The sequence below is a fragment of the Heterocephalus glaber genome, unplaced genomic scaffold (assembly GCF_053883595.1).
Source record: "Heterocephalus glaber isolate CG9 unplaced genomic scaffold, H.glaber_assembly_v1.0 deba00001760, whole genome shotgun sequence".
In the NCBI taxonomy this organism is placed as follows: Eukaryota; Metazoa; Chordata; class Mammalia; order Rodentia; family Bathyergidae; genus Heterocephalus; species Heterocephalus glaber.
Genome location: NW_028258457.1, coordinates 116222 through 137766, shown reverse-complemented (window position 1 = coordinate 137766; position 21545 = coordinate 116222). Strand labels below are relative to the sequence as shown.

Below are 21545 nucleotides of genomic sequence, written 5' to 3'. Positions count from 1 at the left end.
AACTTAATTTGCACCAAATTTGTGTTTGAACACTGAAAAGTTTGAGAACTGGATATATTTTCCCCATAAGAAATAGTGGAAAACCAAATAATTGGTTCTGAGGCCCAAACATTACACTTATAAACTTATTTTTCCAGGACTTTAACACAAAGTTAACAGCCCTAGGTTGTGGACATGTCCCCTAAAACATCTAAGCACAATACATATAGTACATTAAATATCAAAACAATACAGTAAATAAAATAAAAACACTTTTGTACAGGTACTTTATCTTGACTTGGAGGCTTCCTGGCATACCGGAAAGCTGGAGAGACACTGGAGGAGGAGAAATGTTATTTTTTGGAAGGAGAGTATCCTTCCATGATTGCTGGCAGTATACTTTCTGCAGTCTTTTCTCTTGATCTGTTTTCACCTTTTCTTACTAAAAATTTGTCTGGGTGAGAATGGTGCTTAGATTGAAGCATCACTACTTTGTGTCCATGCTGAGACATGACACACAACACTCTCCACCTGTACAGGTTTTTTCATCTCAGATTCTTAGTTTGACTATCAAGCGAAGTTATGAACACTAAGCAGGTGGTTTTTTTTTTTGTACTGGGGATCAGACAAAGGACCTTGCACTTGTGAGGCAGGCAGAGACACCACTGAGCTAAATCCTTGGCTTTTTTTTTTTTTTTTTAAACTTTGCTGTTTGGGTAGTGGAAAGTTTGAGTTTGGTACTATTTAACAACTGAGGTATAAAACCTGCAAGACTATAATCATAAATGTATATCAGTACCATTAAATTGGAAAGAATTTCACAATATATATATTGGATGCCAACATAAAGGCTATTTTTAACTTAAAATTTCACTCCTGGACTTTAAAAAAATTTATGGTAGTGAGGATGGAGGCCAGGGTCTTCCTCACACTAGACACATTCTAAAACACTGAGGTGACTATTACCAGCTGTAGAAGTTCATGCTTAAGGAACTGTGTGGAACTGTGTCAAAATAAGAATGTATTGACTGCAGATACATGTACTATGATTATAAAAAGAAACAGGAAATAGGGAGATATTGGAAATCAATTTAAATTTAAAAGGAAACAAAATTGAAAAATGTTTAACAAGATGTTCAAATCCTAAAGAAGCTATAATTTTTCTTTACATTGGGTGCAAGTAGCCTGAACCATTAGAAGGATCATTTATTGAGCACTTATTTGTTTCAGGTTCTGTTACATAGATTACAAATATGAGATTAACTTTCCCAAAGTCCTAGAAACACACTCATATGAAACCTAATTTATTGGTGGGGAAGCTGATGTAGGGTGGGATTCAGTTGGTTGTGCCCACCTGTAATCTCAGCACTAAGGAGGCTAAGAGAGGAGGATTGCTATGAGTTCAAGGCCAGTCTGAACTACAGAGCAAGGCCCTGCCTGAAAAAAAGTTACATACTGTTTTATGCTCTGGTTTTGTTTGAGAACTACGTAAGTGTAAATTAAGGTAAATTTAAAAATGAGATATGTAGCCTGCCTATGTGAAGTATTCCTGAATTAACCAACAACTTCAGCTATTGGGGAGGCCTGAAGGGAGTTTTTATATTACAATATAAGAGACTAAATTAAAAAATATAAATAAAATTATCATGGGTACATCATGTCTTGGAAAGTTTATATAAAATATTATGAAAACCAGGCCAGGGATTTAGCTCAGCAGTTCTCCCACCTGCCTTGCAAGTACAAGGTCCCAAGTTCAATCCCTGGTACCCCCCCAAAATTATGAGAACCTTCTAAAATTCTATGTAGAGAGCAGGAATAATCCAGGCTAAATACAGGAGCAAGGAGGCAGGACACAATTCACACTTTCTTTACACATCCAATTCTAAGTTTGCATTTCTTTCAACTTACATAATATTTAAGGGAACCACAATTTAGTCAGCAAGACTTAATAAACCACACTTAGTGCAATCCTGGGTCTATCTGCCCCTTTTTTTCCCATCTCATGGGATCTTGGGGTGATTCTTGTGACTGGGATCAGTCATATCAACAAATCATTGGGAATATCAAGAGATCAGTGGGAATATCAACAAATCATTGCAAAGTGTAAATTTTACATTTTTGACTGAGGAATTTTATGACATTAAATCATATATTAGGTCTTAATTGGAATTAATTTTTGGATATGTTCCAACTTCACAGTATTGTATGTGGATATCCAGTTTTCCAAAGAATGCTTTTCTGCTCCACACATCATAGTGTCACATCAATAAGCTTCCTGTATAATACCAGCAGATCATATAAGAGTTACAAGTTCCACCACTCACAGCCCAGAGGGAGGGGCTTCTGGGCCGCTGTTCCACTGCTCCCAGCCCATAGGTAGGGGGTTCTGGGCTACAATTCCACCGCTACCAGCCCAGAGATAGGGGCTTCAGGGCTGGTATTCCACCACTCACAGCTCAGAGGAGGTGAGCCACATGGGCGCCAACAGCACCTGCCCCCCCCCAGACAAAATGAGAAGACACATAAACAAGTCTCAAAAGAAGACTTCCAGATCACCTACAGCAACTCCAAAGGGAAATGAGATGGAACACTCTGATACTCAACCACCTGGACTCCCTGAACTGGCAACAAAAGAGGATCTGGAAAAAATGAAATCAGAAATAATTTCTCAGATAACAGCATAGATTGTGCTAGTAGTGCAAGATGTGATTAATAAATCTAGAGAGGAGCTGAGGAACATGATGGAATCCCAACATAAGAAACAAATGGAATCCATAAAACAGATGCAGATTTCCAGAAGATCAAAAACTCCATTGAAAGTCTACACAGCAGAATGAGCCAATGTGAGGACAGAATTTCAGATATAGAAGATAAGATTGCAATTAGTGTCCAGGCAAAGAAAAATTGCTTCAAAATTGTAAGGGAACATGAGACATCAAACCAGCAGCTGCTAAACAATGCAAAGAAGAATAACATAAGACTGACTGGAGTCAATGAAGAAACAGGAGAGAGTGCAGAAGACAGAAAAAAACTCTTCACAGAAAAAATGGCAGAAAACTTCCCAAGGAGGGGAAAAGAACTTGACATACAGATAAGTGAGGCATATAGGACTCCAAATAGCCTTGATCAAAAAAAAAAATCTACACATAGGGATATAATTGTTAAGATTCCAGAAACCCAACAGAAGAACAAAGTTCTACAAGCAGTTAGAGAAAAGAAACAAATCACATACAAAGGAAAGCCCATCAGAATCACAGCAGACTTTTCAATGCAAACCTTCAAGGCAAGAAGAGCTTGGAGTGATGTATTCCAATCCCTAAAGGAAAACAGTCTCCAACCCAGACTGATGTACCCTGCAAAACTATCTTTCAAAATTGATGGAGAAATAAGATACTTTCATGACAAAGAGCACCTTAGGAACTTCATGAATACCAAACCAGCACTCCAAAACATTTTAGACATTATCCTAGGAAAAGACAATGAGGATCACAACCGCAGGAAGCACAGCTGAATGAACCCATTGGGTGCAACAAGAAATTAAATGCAAAGGGGGAGAACCCAACAAAAAGTCATGACAATGATAAGTCAATACGTATCACTTATAACCATCAATGTTAATGGTCTCAATTCACCAATCAAAAGAAATAGACTGGCAGAATGGGTCAAGAAGCAAAACCCAACAATATGCTGCATACAAGAAACACACTTAATTCAAAAAGGAATTCATAGACTGAAAGTTAAAGGGTGGAAAACAATACTCCATGTGATGGGAACCCCCCAAAAAGCAAGAGTAGCTATCCTCTTTACAGATCAAGTGGATATCAAACCAACAATGATTAAGAGAGACAAAGAAGGACACTACATCCTTGTAAATGAAACAATCCAACAGGAAGAGATGGCAATCATAAATATCTATGTATCAAACACTAGTGCACCCAACTATATAAAACAAATACTAACGGACATGAAAAGTCATATATGCACTAATACAGTAGTAGTGGGGGACCTCAGTACCCCACTGTCACAAATAGATCAACTAGACAAAAAATAAGTAATGAAATACTAGAACTCACTCGAACTCTTGAACAAATGAATTTAACAGATGTTTCCTGAGTGTTCCAACTTGCAAAATCAGAATACACATTCTTCTCAGCTGCACATGGGTTGTTCTTCAAAACAGACCACATACTCGCTCATAGAACATGTTTAAGTAAGTGCAAAGGAATTGAAGTTATCCCCTGTATATTATCAGACCATAGTGTGATGAAATTGGAGATCCATAGCAAAAGAAACTCGAAAAATTTCATAAACACGTGGAAATTGAACAACACACTTCTGAATAACCAGTGGGTCACAGAGGAAATTAAAGAAGAAATCAGACAGTTCCTTCAATTAAATGACAATGACAATGCAACATATTCGAATGTATGGGACACAATGAAAGCAGTCTTACGAGCGAAATTCATAGCAGTGGATACTCATATTAGGAAAACAGAGTGAGCCCAATTAAACAACCTGATGCTGAACCTCATGCTTCTAGACAAAGAGCAGGAAAAATGCAAAGCTCATACAAGGAATTCAATTATAAAGATCAGAGCAGAAATCAATTCAATGGAGACTAAGAGAATGATACAAAAAATTAACGAAGCCAAGAGTTGGTTCTTCGAAAGAATAAACAAAATGGACAAACCCTTAGCCAACTTTATCAGATAAAGGAAAGAAAAGGCCCAAATCCATGCAATTAGAAATGAAAAGGGTAAAATTACAACAGACCCAGCAGAAACCCAGAGGATCATCAATACCTACTTCCAGAACCTATACGCCAATAAGATGGACAACACAGAAGGGACAGATTCCTAGATACATATGAATAACCAAAGTTGAATGAAGAAGACCTAAAAATTCTAAACAACCCAATATCAATCAATGAAATTGAAAATGTAGTTAAAAACTTACCAACTAAGAAAAGCCCAGGTCCTGATGGCTTCACTGCTGAATTCTACCAGAGATTTAGAGAGGAACTACTGCCACTATTATTTAAACTCTTCAATGAAATTGAAAGGGAAGCAATACTCCCAAATTCATCCATGGAAGCAAGCTTCACCTTGATCCCCAAAGCAGAGAAAGACCCAACTGAAAAAGAGAACTATAGGCCAATCTCATTAATGAACATAGATGCAAAAATCCTTACTAAGATAATGGCAAACAGAATGTAGAAGATCATCAAGAAGATCATACACCCTGACCAAGTGGGATTCATCCCAGGGATGCAGGGATGGCTCAACATACGCAAATCAATGATACACTATATCAATAGAGCCAAGGACAAAAACCATATGATTATCTCCATAGATGCAGAAAAAGCATTTGACAAAATCCAACATGCATTTATGATAAAAACCCTACAAAAAATTGGAATAGACAGTCTCAACCTCAATCTGATAAAAGCCATCTATGAAAAACCAACAGCCAGTATCATACTAAGTGGTCAAAAACTGAAATCCTTCACATTAAAATCAGGAACAAGACAAGGATGTCCACTATCACCACTCTTGTTCAATATAGTTTTGGAAACACTAGCTGTGGCAATTAGACAAGAGAAAGAAATAAAAAGAATAAAGACAGGAAATGAAGAAGTCAAATCGTCATTGTTTGTAGATGACATGATACTCTATATAGAAGACCCCAAGAATGCCACCAAAAGTCTTCTAGACTTAATAACCAAATTCAGTAGAGTAGCTGGATACAAGGTCAACACACAAAAATCAATAGCTTTCCTCTACATGAACAGACTCACTGAGAGAGAAATAGGGCAAACAATTCCTTTTACAATAGCGTCCAAAAAACTGAAATACCTAGGAATCCACTTAACAAGAGAAATCAAAGATCTCTTCTCTGAAAAGTACAGCACTCTGAAAAGAGAGATTGAAGATGATATCAGAAAATGGAAAGACATCCACTGCTCCTGGGTAGGAAGGATCAATATATTGAAAATGGCTATACTTCCAAAACTGCTATATAGATTCAATGTAATCCCAATTGAAATCCCAGCAGCATACTTCACAGACCTTGAGAAAATAATCCAAAAATTCATTTGGAACAAGAAGAGACCCAGAATAGCAAAAGGAATTCTAGGTAACAGAGACATGGCAGGGAGTATCACAATCCCCAATTTGAAACTATACTACAAATCTACTGTGATAAAAACAGCATGGTACTGGCAAAGAAACAGACCTGAGGACGAGTGGAACATGTTAGAAGATGCTGAAACAACCCCAGCCACACTCAGCCATCTCATCTTCAATAAAGGAGCCAAACACCCTCACTGAAGAAAAGATAGCCTCTTTAATAAATTGTGTGGGAAAAATTGGGTTTCAATTTGCCAAAGATTAATACTAGTCCTATATCGCTCACCATGCACCAAACTAAAATTGAAATGGATTAAAGATGTAAATATTAAAATAGAAACACTGAACTGTCTGGAACAGAGGTTGGGTAGAACTCTTGAAGACATTGGTAGAGGAAAAGACTTTATGAACAAAACCTCAGTTGCCTGTGAACTAGCACAAACAATCAACAAGTGGGACTTCTTTTTATTAAAAAGCTTCTGTATAGCAAGAGAAACCACCAGCAGTGTGAAGAGACAACCCACAATGTTGGAAAAAATCTTCACCTGTTCTTCCTCAGACAAAGGAAGAGACAAAAAAATCTGGAATCTATAAAGAACATAAAAAGATTAGACCTCTCAAATTTAAAGACCCAATCCAAAACCAGGCATCTGAAATGAACAGACATTTCTCAGACAAAGAAGCAGAAATAGCAAATAAACATATGAAAAAACATTCAACATCACTGGTCATTCCAGAGATGCAAGTGAAAACAATGCTGAGATTCCACCTCACTCCAGAAAGAATGGCTGCTATCATGAAATCAAGCAATAACAAATGCTGGCGGGGCTGTGGTGAAAGATGAACCCTGCTCCACTGCTGGTGGGAGTGTCGACTGGTGCAACCACTGTGGAAATCAGTATGGAGATATCTCAAAGAACTAGGACTGGAAGTCCCATTTGACTCAGCTATTCCCATGCTGGGAATCTTCCCCAAAGAATTAAAAGAATCATACCACAGTGATATATGTGCACCCATGTTCATAGCAGCACAATTTGTAATAGCTGAAACTTGGAAGCAGCCCTAATCCCCATCAACTGAAGACTGGATAAAAAAAATGTTTTCTTTTCTTTCTTTCTTTCTTTTTTTTTTTTTTAAAAATGGAGTATTACTCAGCCATAAAAAATGAGAAATTAGAGACATTTATAGCTAAGTGGATGCACATTGAGGCGATACTCTTAAGTGAAATAAATAGGACACACATGTGTAAATACTGATGTTTCTCTAGTGTGAGAAACTGAAAGTGTAAATAAATATGAAAAGGTATAATAGATAATGTGAAAAAGGAAGAAAAGGGGAAAAGGGGAAGGGGAAGTGGGAGGGGTAGGGGAAAGGAAAGAAGGGAATGGAATTAATATGAGAAAATGAAAAAATGGAAACAAAGTCTTTGTAAATAGGGAGGGATGGCAGGGTTGAAGGGAGGGCAGGGGAAGGAGGAAAAGTAAAAACCAAGAGAGATTATGTAAAGGTGCAAAAAAAAAGAGAGAAAGAATTACATTATTGAATTATTTAAGAAGTCCCCAGGGATGGAACAACAAATTGGATAGCATGCACAAACGAGAAATTTCTAGAAACAGGCAAGTTGCAAAAAATGGGTCACTGGGACATACAAACTGCACAGAAATTCAACTGAAAGGACAATATGAATTTTTTCCCAAAGTAGAGCCCAGTGACAATTTGTTTTACTCACAAAATGTACAAAAGATTCAAATAACAATGAATACCAATACTCCTCAAAATTCAAATCTCTGGAAAATGAATAGGAGGGAACATAGCCAAATTCATTCTATGAGGTCAGAGTCACATTGACAGACTTAGCAGACAATGACACTGTAAGGCCAAGTGGATTCAAAAACCATTTGTGAAAATTAATGTGACATCCCCAAATGAACACCAGTAAGCCATACAGAGTGAGATATTAAAATATATCACAAACATTCAGAAACTACACAAAAAGGGACAAAGACATAAACTGGCCTCTTGCCTAACACCTCATATAGTGCCACCTACTTTGATCTTCATAAAGTTTTCCCAGTTCCATCCCAAGTGACAAAGTATGTCCTAGCAAAAATCTACCTAAATGTGACTTCATCCTATTGTGGTGAGGAAGGCATTCAGCATGTCTTTGGCCCATATAGTGCAAAAATAGCTGTCTTAGAAATGCACAATCCAAACTATGCAATTACCCATCCACCCAAGTGCCAGAGATCTGCAGGCTGGATGTTCTTTGAGAAGAAATAAAGTGTTGGCCTTGGTAAGGGTATAAAGAAATGAACCCTACAGCAGGAGAGTTGTGGCAGGGATTTAAATGAGAACCTACTGGAGATGTCAGCTAATGAGCTCCTGAACATCTCAGGTGGGGGTGGGTAGGAATGTACCAGGAGACTTCAGATGGGTAAGGAAGGCAAGACATCTGACCATATCCTTTAGCTAGGACAAATTAGCACATCCCTTTCTCACATCATTACCAGCTTTGATATTGTGACTGTGGTTTTAGTACAGAACTGGAGATCATGGGACACTGCAGTTTTGTCAAGGGCCATATGCTCTGTAACATGGATTTCATTATTTCTTCTATTCCATTCCAGTGTCACCTGGACATACCATGTAGGAATTTACAGAGAATTGTGTGAATTTTTCAAGATATCTGTTAGTAAGAATAAGCAGAGTAGGGTTCATGCTGAAAACTGAAACCTGGAAATGTGCTCCAGACAGTTCTAGAAAAACACGGTATTGATGCAAATGATTTAAGATGTCCCCATGCAGATACTGCTTAGGGAGAATCATAAAATGTTCCAGAGCCACAGCATTCCCAATGATTTGACCAAGGAAACTCATGGGAACAGAAAAGAGGCTCTGGGAGACCCCTCATTTCTCTGAACTCCTTGTGTTAAGGATAGGGGCAGCCAGAGTGCATCCCTAACCTCACACTGGGTTCCATAAAACCTGTTTGGGACCTGAACCCTTCCCCAGTCCTTCAATACTTCCTAAAACAATCCAAAAGTGAACATAAGAATCTTTGCACAGATGTGAAAGATTGTTAAAAAATACAAAAGGTCCAGGAGAAATGAATATACTTCTAGCATATGAATGTCTTTTTCTCTCTGCTTTTTTCTGATACTGTGAATTGATCCCAATGCCTTTCAACTGCTATGCAAGCTACTACTGAGCTATATAACCCAGCCTTTAAATTTTTTATTTCCAGACAAGATTTCACTAGATTGCCCATGCAGGCCACAAACTTGAGATCACCTGTCTCAGCCCCCCAAGTAGCTGGGATTATAGGTACATGGTACAGTGGGCTTTTTTTGGATTCAAAGTATATGCTGCCAGGGTTTACCTCAAATTTTGGAGCAGAAATGATCATCCCATCTCAGCTTCCTAAGGGTTGTAGTCAGGGTTTGCAAGGGAATAGATTTAATATAGGACACATAACAGGATTATTTTATAATATTTACCCAAAAGTCAAATGCAGAGGAGTACAAGAGATCCATCCACACACTAGAAACCTGAAGAACCCAGCTGAGGGCCTGGGTCCCATAGCAATATCCTGCACAAAGCCAGCTGAAGGCCTAGAGACTAGGCAATGTCCTCCACTAGTCCAGCCAGAGGTCTAGAGCCCACATCAACATCTCATGAAATCCGTATTAAGGATCTGCACTGGGATGGCCCAAAGGCCAATAATGGAAGATAGAGTCTGCAGCAGTGGGGTGTAGGTTATGTACTACCAGGATGAAGGATATGCACAGAGGTCACTAAGCAATGCTCAAGGTGAAGATTAGAGTTCCTCTGAAAACAGCAGTCATCTCTGGGCACAATGAGGACCTTAACTCCTCTGAGGACAAGAATAGCTGTGGCTGGTTTTCATAGCAGGAGAACTACCTGCAGCAAGCTTCTCCAGGAAAATAAACAGCATACGATCTTCCCCTCCAGTTCTCCCTTTGTGCCACTTGCAACAATCCTCAGGTGGGTTTTTCATGCCCAGAATCATGCTGACTGGGAGTTCCAAGTTGACTATTAGTTAATCCAGCACACTAACTGATTGGAGGCATAAACCACCATACTCGGATATCTTCTATTACCTTTAATGTATACACAACTCTATAAATTACTGCTGTTTTAACAAATACAGTTTTACTGATAGCAGAAAGACGAACACTTCACACTCCAAAAGAAAATTGTTACAGTGCCCATTATTTTGTCACCTATTTTCCTTTTATTGAAGAAAATAGAAGAAAATAGCACTAAATGAACACTATAAACAGAAGTATGACATACTCATGAAAAAGAATCAATATGAAACATGCCATTGACATCTTTGGTCAGTGGCACAAAATGGAAGATACAGTTCTAGAACTTTATACAAAGTAAACAGTTGTTTTAAAAACATTCTTCCTAATTCTAATATTAAACATAAATAATGTAGTAATGGGCCTAAGTGTAATATACATAAACACATAAATAATGTAGTAATGGGGGTGTACCTCTATGACAGGGTGCTTACTGAGCATGTGGGAGGCCCTGAGTTAGACCTCCAGTATGACAGGTTTTTTTTTTTGATACTGGAGTGTGGGGGGCCTTGCCCCCCCGCTAGAACTCTTGAGTGCCTTTTACGGACATATCCGGGCCTGCTGCAAATCTACCCGGCAACAAGGAAGTAGCCCCAGTACCCTCCTCTTGCTCCTCCCCTCTAGCCCTACGGTATATATGTTGTAACAGCTTCTGCAATAAACGAGACTTGATCAGAAACCTGTCTTGTCTCCATCTCTCGTGTCCCCTGTCCCCTCTCATCCTCGCTCCCCCTCTAGGGTCTCCGTTGACTTACCCGCGGGCCGGGACACTGGAGATCGAACTTGGGACCTCTTTGCATTTGTGAAGTAGGCAGTGGAATCGCTGAGCTAAATCCCTGGCCCCAGTATGACAGTTTTTTAAAAAAGGAAAAGATGTGCAGGAAAGTGTTCAGAAGAGATTGTATTCTGATTTCTTTAGGGTATAGATGTAGAAACACGAAATAACACAAATTCAGCAACACTTTATTGATTTCTATTTTAAAATTTTAGTTTATTAATGATTTCTGGGATTTTGACTATGATGTGTCACGGAAAGTTTCTTTTCTCATTGTGGGTATTTGCGGCTTAGTTGTATGTTGCATTCTTTTATGTTACTTGGAAAGTTTTCAACGATTATATCAGTAAACAGATTTTTAAAAATATTCTGATTTTCCACTCATTCCAATTAGTTTTAGATTAGTTTTCTTTGCATCATGTAACAGCTATTGGATCCATCTTTCATGTTTTCTTGTTGTTTTTAAGACATCTCTCATTAACTAGTAACTGACAGCAGCCCTATCTTCTAGTTCTTACACTCTGTCCTCACATTAGTCACTTCTGTTGCCCACACTTTCAACAGAATTTTTAATCTTTTGAATTTCTCTTTGGCACCCTTTTATGGACTCTCATTCTTTTTCTATACTAGTCATACATATTTTGCATCATTTTGTTTACTTTTCTATCTTTTTATTAGTTTCTTTAGATTCACTGATAATTTTAATTGGTCCAATATTTTAGTACTTATATCTTTTCTGAGCTTGCCAAAAGCCTTGTTAAATTGTTTTGTTATCTGCCCTGATACTTTTCAATAATTCACAAGCATGATGCTTTTGGTTTTCTCCCATTTGATGCCTCATGCTTTGGGGTAGTTAGAAGTTTTTGGAAGGATTTTCTTGGCTTGTTTTCTCATGTTTCTATTTGTGTGTGTGTTTTGTGGTGAGGTTTGTGGGTGTATTGTATAAAGCTTAGCTTTTACTATGGGGATGGGTTTAGTTAGTCTACTTTTCAGTGGAGTCCTCTGGGTGTGGCTACCTACTGACATTGCCTCTATTCCAGGATCCAAACTCCGTTATTTATTTGAAATGGAAGGTCATGATGCATATGGCCCACTACCTAGTTCTCTTGGACTAGAATACAGTGCTGTTAGTGACTCCAAGGCAATCTAGATATTGTCATCAATTTGTGTAGATATGGTGCTAACCAAAAAAGGAATACATGCTAACAGCTAAACTTCAGCCTCAGTTAACATTTTATGACACATGTCCTTAGTAGCAAGCAAGATCAACTCTTCACCAATAGTAAAGGGCCTTTTAGAATTAGCAATATTTTTCGTTGAATTTCACGGAAGAGACTGAGGACTATTAGTGTTATAACCTCCCTGAAGGTCTTGTAGAATTTAGTGATGAATCATGTCCTGGGCTTCTTTGTAGTTGGTAGGTTTTTGTTGTATTTATTATTGTCTGAATTTCCACTGCTTGTTATTAGATTGTTAAGATTTTTTTTTGTTTTCTTCATTTCTGGTAATTCATGTGGTTAGAATAATGTTCCTATACAAAAAAATTTGATGAAGTGGTGGTTCAAAAATTGCTTCTCCTCCTCATGTTCACCTTTTTACTTTCTTCTCCTCAAAGGCCATTTCAATAACATGAGGAATCTAGTTGTTCACAGCTAAAGAGCTTCTCTCTAGTGTTCTGGCACACAACTCAAATTGAACTGGATGAACTGATGGCCTTACAATGTTATTTTCACAGGTGAGGCCATTAAAGACCATATGAGTAAATGAAGATTTCACCACCTTGTCTATATTCATAGTTTCTTTAAAAATTATTTTATTAGCTTATATTGACAATACATAATGATTGCATTTATTATGCAGAGTCAGTACATGTATACAACACATCTTTTTTATTTTTATTTATATATATATTTATTGATACATTTTAGGTATAAAATATATTTACATTTATCATTGGGTGTTTGTACCAGAACATGATGTATCTTAGTTCTTATTTTTTCTCCCATTACCTGTGTACCCTTTACCCACTCCACTCTTCCGTATTTACAGAGTTTGATTCCATTTTTTTTCTTTCTCATAATTTTTTCTTTCCTTCTTCCCTTTTGCCTTCCCCTCCCACCATCCCCTAACCCTTGGACCTTTTCTTATTTCAAATTATCAATTATTCATTTTAATCATTTCCATCCTTACTTACACTTTCAAATTCTCACACTAGAGAAACTATTTGGTAATTACACATGTGTGTCCTATTTATTTCACTTAAGAGTATGGCCTCAATATGCATCCATTTAGCTATAAATGTCTCTAGTTTCTCATTCTTTACCGCTGAGTAGTACTCCATTTTATAGAAAAACCACATCTTCTTTATCCAGTTTCCAGTTGATGGGCACATGGGCTGTTTCCAAGCTTTAGCTATTACAAACTGTGCTGCTATAAACATAGGTGCACATATATCGCTGGGCTGTGATTCTTTTAATTCTTTGGGGAAGATTCCCAGTAGGGGAATAGCTGGGTCAAACGGGACTTGTAGTCCTAGTTCTTTGAGGTATCTCCATACTGATTTCCACAGTGGTTGCACTAATCTACATTCCCACCAACAATGGAGAAGGGTTCCTTTCTCTCCACATCACGCCAGCATTTGTCATTGGTTGATTTCTTGATAGCAGCCAATCTTTGTGGGGTGAGGTGGAATCTCAGTGTTGTTTTCATCTGCATCTCTAGAATGAACAGTGATGTTGAACATTTTTTCATATATTTAATTGCTGTTTTTACTTCTTTGTCTGAGAAATGTCTGTTCATTTTGGATGCCCATTTTTGAATTGGGTCTTTGAATTTGGGGGGGTCTGATTTTTTTCAGTTCTTTATATATTCTTGATAGTAGACCTTTGTCTGAGCTACAGCTGCTAAATATTTCTTCCCACATTGTAGGTTGTCTCTTAGATCTGTTGGTAGTTTCTCTTGCAGTGCAGAAGCTTTTTAATACAATGAGATCCCAGTTGTTGATTCTTCGTGCTTGCTCCAGGGCTACTGAAGATTTGTTCATAAAGTCTTTTCCTATGCCAATGTCTTCAAGAGTTCTACCTAACTTATCTTCCAGAAAGTTTAGTGTTTCTGGCTTAATATTTAGATCTTTAACCCACTTCAATCTTAGTTTAGTGCGTGGTGATAGGTATGGGTCTAGTTTTAATCTTTGGCAGGTTGAAATCCAGTTTTTCCAACACCATTTATTAAAGAGGCTATCTTTCCTCCAATGAGGGTGGTTGGCTCCTTTGTCAAAGATGAGGTGGCTGGGTATGTCTGGAGTTGTTTCTGCATCTTCTAATCTATTCCACTGATCTTTGGGTCTGTTTCTTTGCCAGTACCATGCTGTTTTTATCACAGTAGCTTTGTAGTAGAGTTTCAAGTTGGGGATTGTGATGCCCCTAGCCATGTCTCTGTTGCCTAGAATTGCTTTGGCTCTTCTAGGTCTCTTCTGGTTCCAAATGAATTTTTGGATTGTTTTCTCTAGCTCTGTGAAGTATATTGTTGGAATTTCAATTGGCATTGCATTGTATCTATATAGTAGTTTTGGAAGTATGGCCATTTTCACTATATTGGTTCTTCCTACCCAGGAACAAGGGATATCTTTCCATTTTCTTATATCCTCTTCGATCTCCTTCTTCAAAATGCTGTAGTTTTCAGTGTAGAGGTCTTTTGCTTCCTTTGTTAGATTGATTCCTAGATATTTCAGTTTTCTAGAAGCTATTGTAAAAGGAATTATTTCCCAAATTTCTCTCTCAATGAGTCTGCTATTTGCGTATAAGAAGGCTATTGTTTTTTGAGTGTTGACCTTGTATCCAGCTACTCTACTGAGTCTGTCAATTAGGTCTAGAAGACTTTTGACTGAGTTGTTTGGATCTTCTATGTAAAGTATCATATCATCAGCAAATAATGACCATTTAACTTCTTCCTTTCCTATCTTTATTCCTTTTATTTCTTTCTCTTTTCTAATTGCTATGGCTAATGTTTCCAGAATAATATTGAACAGGAGTGGTGATAGTGGGCATCCTTGTCTTGTTCCTGATTTTAGCCTGAAAGTTTTCAGTTTTTGACCATTTAGTATGATGTTGGCTGTTGGTTTTTCATAGATATCCTTAATCAGGTTGAGATAAAGACCTTCTATTCTAATTTTCTGTAGTGTTTTTATCATGAATGGGTGTTGGATTTTGTCAAATGCCTTTCCTGCATCTATTGAGATGATCATGTGGTTTTTGTCCTTGACTCTGTTAATATAGTGTATTACATTTATTGATTTATGAATGTTGAACCATCCTTGCATCCCTGGGATAAATCCAACTTCGTCAGGGTGTATCATCTTCTTGATGACACTCTGTATTCTGTTTGCCAGTATCTTGTTGAGGATTTCTGCATCTATGTTCATTAGGGAGATTGGTCTGTAGTTCTCCTTTTGGGTCGGGTCTTTCCCTGGTTTTAGGATCAAAGTAACACTTGCTTCCAGGAATGAATTTGGAAGCCTTGTTTCCCTTTCAATTTCCTTGATGAGTTTAAAGAGTAATGGCAATAGTTCTTCTTTAAATGTCTTGTAGAATTCAGCAGTGAAACCATCAGGACCTGGGCTTTTCTTTGTTGATAATTTTTTAATTACATTTTCAATTTCTCTCATTGCAATTGGGGTGTTTAGAATTCCTATATCTTCTTCATTTAACTTTGGAAATTCATATGTATCTAGGAATGTGCACAGTTCTTGTGTTTTCCATTTTATTAGGGTACAGGTTCTCAAAGAAAGTATTGATGATTCTCTGAATTTCTGCTGGATTTGTTGTGGCTTCACCTTTTTCATTCTTAATTGCATGGATTTGAGCCTTTTCTTTCCTTTTTTTGATAAGGTTGGCTAAAGGTTTATCAATTTTACCTATTGTTTCAAAAAACCAACTCTTTGATTCATTGATTTTTTTTTATCGTTCTTTTATTCTCCATTGCATTGATTTCTGCTCAGATCTTTATAATTTCCTTTCTTGTATGAGCTTTGGGTTTGTTATGCTCTTCTTTTTCTAGGACCTTGAGGTTCTGCATTAGTTATTTATCTGAGTTCTCTCTGTTGTCCTAATATGGGCATTCACTGCTATGAATTTCCCTCATAGAACTGCTTTCATTGTGTCCCACAGATTCCTGTATGTTGTACTGGCATTATCATTTATTTGTAGAAACTGTCTAATTTCTTCTTTAATTTCCTCTGTCACCCATTGGTTGTTCAGGAGGGTGTTGTTCAATTTGCCTGTATTTGTGGGAGTTTTGCGGTTTCTTATGTTATTGATCTCCAATTGTGTTGCACTATGGTCTGATAATATAACAGGAGATAACTTTGATTCTTTTACATTTACTTAGATATGTCCTATGAGCTAGCATGTGATCTATTTTGGACAATGACCCATGTGCAGCTGAAAAGAATGTGTATTCTGATTTTGTGGGGTGGAACACTCTGTAAACATCTATTAAGTCCATTTGTTCAATAGCTTGGTTCAGTTCTAGAATTTCATTGCTAATTTTTTTCTAGTTGATCTATTTGTCATAGAGGGGTGTTGAGGTCCCCCACTACAATTGTATTAGTGCTTATTTCATTTTTCATGTCCACTAATATTTGTTTTGTATAGTTGGGGGCATTTGTATTTGGTGCATATATATTTAGGATTGTCATCTCTTCCTCTTGGATTGTTCCTTTCACAAGGATGTAGTGACCATCTTTGTCTCTGTTAATTAGTTTTGGTTTAAAATTTACTTTGTCTGCAATTAAGATTGCTACCCCTGCTTTTTTCTGGGTTCCTGTCACATGGAGAACTGTTTTCCATCCTTTTACTTTCAGTCTATGGCTTTTCTTTTGAGTTAGGTGTGTTTCTTGTATACAGCACATTGCTGGGTTTTGCTTCTTAATCCATTCTGTCAGTCTATTTCTTTTGATTGGTGAATTGAGGCCATTAACATTGATAGTTATAATTGATAGATACTGACTCATCATTGTCACGATGTTTTACTGTTGTTGGCTCTTTCATTTCTTATTTTCCCCCCTTTCGCTTTAGTGTCTTACCTTCCATGGTGCCTTCTCTCTGCTGGGCCTCATGGAGTTGTGACCTTTATTGTTTTTTTCTAGGATATTGCTTAAAATTGTTTGGAGTCATAGCTTCTTGGCCTTTTGGCCAAGATCAAGTGTAAAATTGTTTGGAGTGCTGGTTTGGTGCTCATGAAGTTTTTCAGGAGTTCTTTGTCATGCAAGTATCTAATTTCCCCATTGATTTTGAAAGATAAGTTTGCTGGATACTATAGTCTAGGTTGGAAGTTATTTTCTTTTAGGGCTTGAAATACTTCACTCCAGGCTCTCCTTGATTTGAGGGTTTGCGTTGAAAAATCTGCCGTGATTCTGATGGGCTTTCCTTTGTAGGTGATTTGTTTCTTTTCTCTGCCTGTAGAATTTTGTTCTTCTGTTGGGTTTCTGGGATCTTGACTTTTATATGTCTAGGTGTAGATTTTTTTGATCATGGCTGGTTGGAGTTCTATGTGCCTCACTTATCTGTATGTCCAATTCTCTACCTCTGTCTGGGAAGTTTTCTATTAGTACTTCTGTGCACAGTTTTTTTATGTCAGTTGTACTTTCTCCTGTTTTTTCTTGGACTCCTATGAGTCTTATGTTATTCTTCTTTATATCATCTAGCAGCTGTTGGATTGAGTTCTCATGGTCCCTTACTATCTTTAAGAAATGTCTGTTTTCATGGTCCTCAACCGTAATCCTGTCTTCTATATCTGATATTCTGTCTTTAGATTCTCTTAGTCTGCTCTGCATGCTTTCAATGGAGTTTTTAATATCTTGAATATCTGTTTGAATCTGTTTCATGGAATCCATGTCTTTCTTATGTTCGGCGATCATGTTTTCCATTTCTTTCTTATGCTACAATACATCTTAATTCCTTTATTTTTCATCACCCAACACTTCCCTCCCACCCTACTTCTTCCAATTCTTGGATCCCATCCTACTTGCTAAAATTCTCCTTTCATCAATTTCCCCCCTTAAATCTTTTTTTCCCCATCTGCTTTCCTTCCCCTTCCTCCTTTCTTAATCTTTTTTTTTTTTTGGCACTGAGGATCAAACTCAGGTCCTTGTGCTTGCAAGACAGGTGCTGGAACTACTGAGCTAAATCCCCAGCCCCCTTCTCCCTTAATCTTGATCCTCCATCCACTTGGAAAAGATCCCCTCAATTCCTATTTATCTATCTTCTATTCTGCTCTTTATCACAGGGTTTCTTTCAGTGTGAGTTCTTTTATGCTTTAGGAGGCTACTGGAGCAAGAATAAGTCTTACCACATTGTTTACAATCAAAGAGTTTCAGTTTGGTGTGAGTTCTTTCATGTATTTGGAGAGCAGTAGAAGAACTGAATGGTTTTCCACACTGTCCACATTCATATGGTTTCTGTTTGGTGTGAGTTCTTTCATGTATTTGGAGAGCAGTAGAAGTGAATGGTTTTCCACATTGTCCACATTCATACGGTTTCTGTTTAGTGTGAGTTCTTTCATGTATTTGGAGAGCAGCAAAAGAAATGAATGCCTTTCCACATTGTTTACATTCATAGGGTTTCTCTCCAGTGTGAGTTCTTTCATGTGTATGGAGGGCACTGCAAAAAGCAAAGCCCTTACCACATTGTTTACATTCATAGGGTTTCTCTCCAGTGTGACTTCTTACATGCATTCGGAGGTAACTGGGAGATGTGAAGGCCTTACCACATTGTTTACAATCATAGGGTTTCTGCCCAGTGTGATTTCTTTCATGCCTTTGGCAGTTACCAGAAGAAGCAAAGGTCCTACCACAGTGTTTACATTCATAGGGTTTTTCACCAGTGTGAGTTCTTAAATGCCTACGAAGGGCACTGGAGAAACCAAAGGGCTTATCACAGTGTTTACATTTATAGAGTTTCTCTCCAGTATGTGTACTTTGATGCTCTCGACGGTCATGTGAAGACCTGAAAGCCTTCCCACAATCCTTACACTTATAAGGTCGATTTCCAGTGTGCACTCTCATATGTAGTTGAAGCTTCCGAACATAAACAGAGGAATACCCACACTCCTGGCATTTGTAAACTTTCTCTCCAGTATGAATTGTTTTATGTAATTGAAAGTTACTGAAATGTTTAAAGTCTTTACCACATACTGTGCATTTATAAGGCTTTTCTGTTTTGTGATTCTTTTCATTATGTCCCATATGTGTGGAAACACTGGAGGATTTACCACACTGATTATATTCATCAGGTTGTTCTCCAGTATGACTCTTTTCATGTTGTTTAAATGCTGAGTTGTACAAAAAAGTTGTTCCACAGTGTTTACACTTGTAATGTTTCCCTCCACTGTGCATGTTCATGTGTATCTTAAATGTTATATGATAAAGAAAAGATTTCTCACATTCTTTACATTTATAAGGTTTTTGTGTAGAATGCAGACTCAAGTGTCTCTGAAAGCTTTCAGAAGTAAAGAAGGCTTTGCCACATCCTTTATATTCATAGTGTTTCTCTCTATGACTTCTTTCATGTGTCTGAAAAGAACTTTGAAATCTGAAGACTTTGCCACACTGTTTACATTCATAGCAGATTCCTTCAGTATGTTCATGTTTCTGAAGCCACTGGTGACAACTGAATGCTTTACCACACACCTTACATTTATATGACCTCTCTCCATATTTCTCACTCTCATGTGGTCTATGCCTAACATGAGATCTGGGTTGCCCACTGAGGAATGTCGAATGCATGAGGACTTTTCCACACAAGCTGCCTTTACATGGTGCTACACAGATATAGGTTTCCTTCGTGAGATTGAGATTTGGAATTGGGATGATATTGTCTCCACACTGATGATCTTTATTCTCATAAAGTTTCTCCATCATAACATTTCTGTAAGAATGAGTAGCATATTTTCAATGCTTTCAAAAAATCATTTCATATTTTCAATAGGTACTAGAATTAGTTTTTAAATACTTTCAGAGAAAATATAGATTTTCTTCTCTGTTGGAACTCTTTGAAAGTGAATGTATGTAATATTCTAGAAAGGTATGTATCCGTGACTAATATTAAAACAGTAATATTAGTAGGCATAGTGGTTCATTGCTGTAACCTCAGCTACTCAAGACCCAGGGGCAAAAGGGTCTCAATTTCAAGGCTTAGCAAGGCCAAATTTCAATATTTAAAACAGAACTCAGGATAACTGGGCACTGTTATACACCTGTAATCCCCGCACTTCTGAGACAGGGCCGGGAGATCAGAGGTTTTATGGTAGCTTACATTACACAGCAAGTTCAAGCCCAACCTGGACTACATAGTGAGACTCTGTCTCAAAAAAACAAAAAATGGGTGGGACTGGGAGAAATAGCTCAGTGAAATGCCTGGGGGTCAATCCTCTGTATCAAAAGTCATATATTTGGGCCAGGGATTTAGCTCAATGGTTCCGCCGCCTGCCTTGCAAAAGCAAGGACCCGAGTTCGATCCTGGTACCAAAGGGAAAAAAAAATCATATATTTATACATGCATTTGTGTAATAGCATTTGGAACATGAATGACCTTAGTATATAATTATTTTTCATGAAAATTTTCTGACATGTAAAGTCAATCTGGGCTTACTATTTCCCCTTGCCTTTTTTGAAAAGTGATCATCTATAAAAATATTCTCTGACAGTCACTATGTACTTTTACGAGTGCAGCTCACCTTGGGTTTCTCCCTTGCTTTGTGTCCTCATTTTCAGTGCTCTGGTCTTTCCATTTTCCCCCTAAAATTCATATCCACAAAAATCACAAGTTAGAAATTACAGGACATTATGATTCTACACAAATAGCTTTGACTCATTGACTTATTGTCCAAAATTATAGTGTTTCCATTTTTTTCATAAAAGAAACACTTATTCTCTAATTCACTAAAAGAAGGAATGATATCATCCTTACCCACAGCGGCCAAGTTCCTTATGGTTTCCCTCATCACATCTTTGTACAGTCTCTTCTGTGAAGAATCCAGCAAAGCCCACTCTTCCAAGGTAAACTTCATAGCCACATCCTCAAATTCCACAGAATGCTAAGATGTCCCATAAATTGGCACAAGAAGATGGTCAGACTGACAGCATTGGAGCTGTAACCTCAATACTGAAGACATTCCCACACAAGTCTGTGGTCTCCAAACATTTACTAACTCATGTGGTGGAAAGAACACCAACTCTGACTTTGTCATAAAATTTAGCAGTAAAGAACACACAGAAATGACTTCTACATCTTTACCTCTACATGTCATATTGCTGTCTAATAGCAGAGCTCAATTCACTTTGAAGAAATAAAAAATGATATTCAAAGAGACTAAATCAATGTAACCATGTCCATATGAAACTGTCATTTTTGGCTTTGTTATACACTATATCACTTCATATTTTATGATACACAGTCAAAAAGTAGATGTACTTTTAATGACCTTTAAAACTATTTGTTTTTATTGCTGGTTATTTAAAACTATTGCCATCAACAAACATGAGAGGCTAGGAGACCT

General features: G+C 37.5%; 2 protein-coding genes across 5 annotated transcripts in view; both read right to left on the bottom strand.

The window, feature by feature from the left end:
* The window catches only part of LOC101705049 (adhesion G protein-coupled receptor E3), a 110181-nt gene that overhangs the window by 54606 nt on the left and 34030 nt on the right, over positions 1-21545 (bottom strand). The gene's annotated exons all lie outside the window — the stretch shown is intronic.
* Positions 12785-21545, bottom strand: part of LOC106008481 (uncharacterized) — an 85553-nt gene continuing 76792 nt past the window's right edge. For all 4 annotated transcript variants that reach the window (XM_087201482.1, XM_087201484.1, XM_087201483.1 and 1 more), the window contains 3 exons: positions 20957-21083; positions 20724-20784; positions 12785-19915 (listed from right to left, as the gene is read on the bottom strand). In XM_087201482.1, coding sequence (XP_087057608.1) covers positions 18244-19915; positions 20724-20784; positions 20957-21083 — 1860 coding nt within the window. In that variant the 3' untranslated portion in view covers positions 12785-18243. The remainder of the gene's footprint in view (positions 19916-20723; positions 20785-20956; positions 21084-21545) is intronic.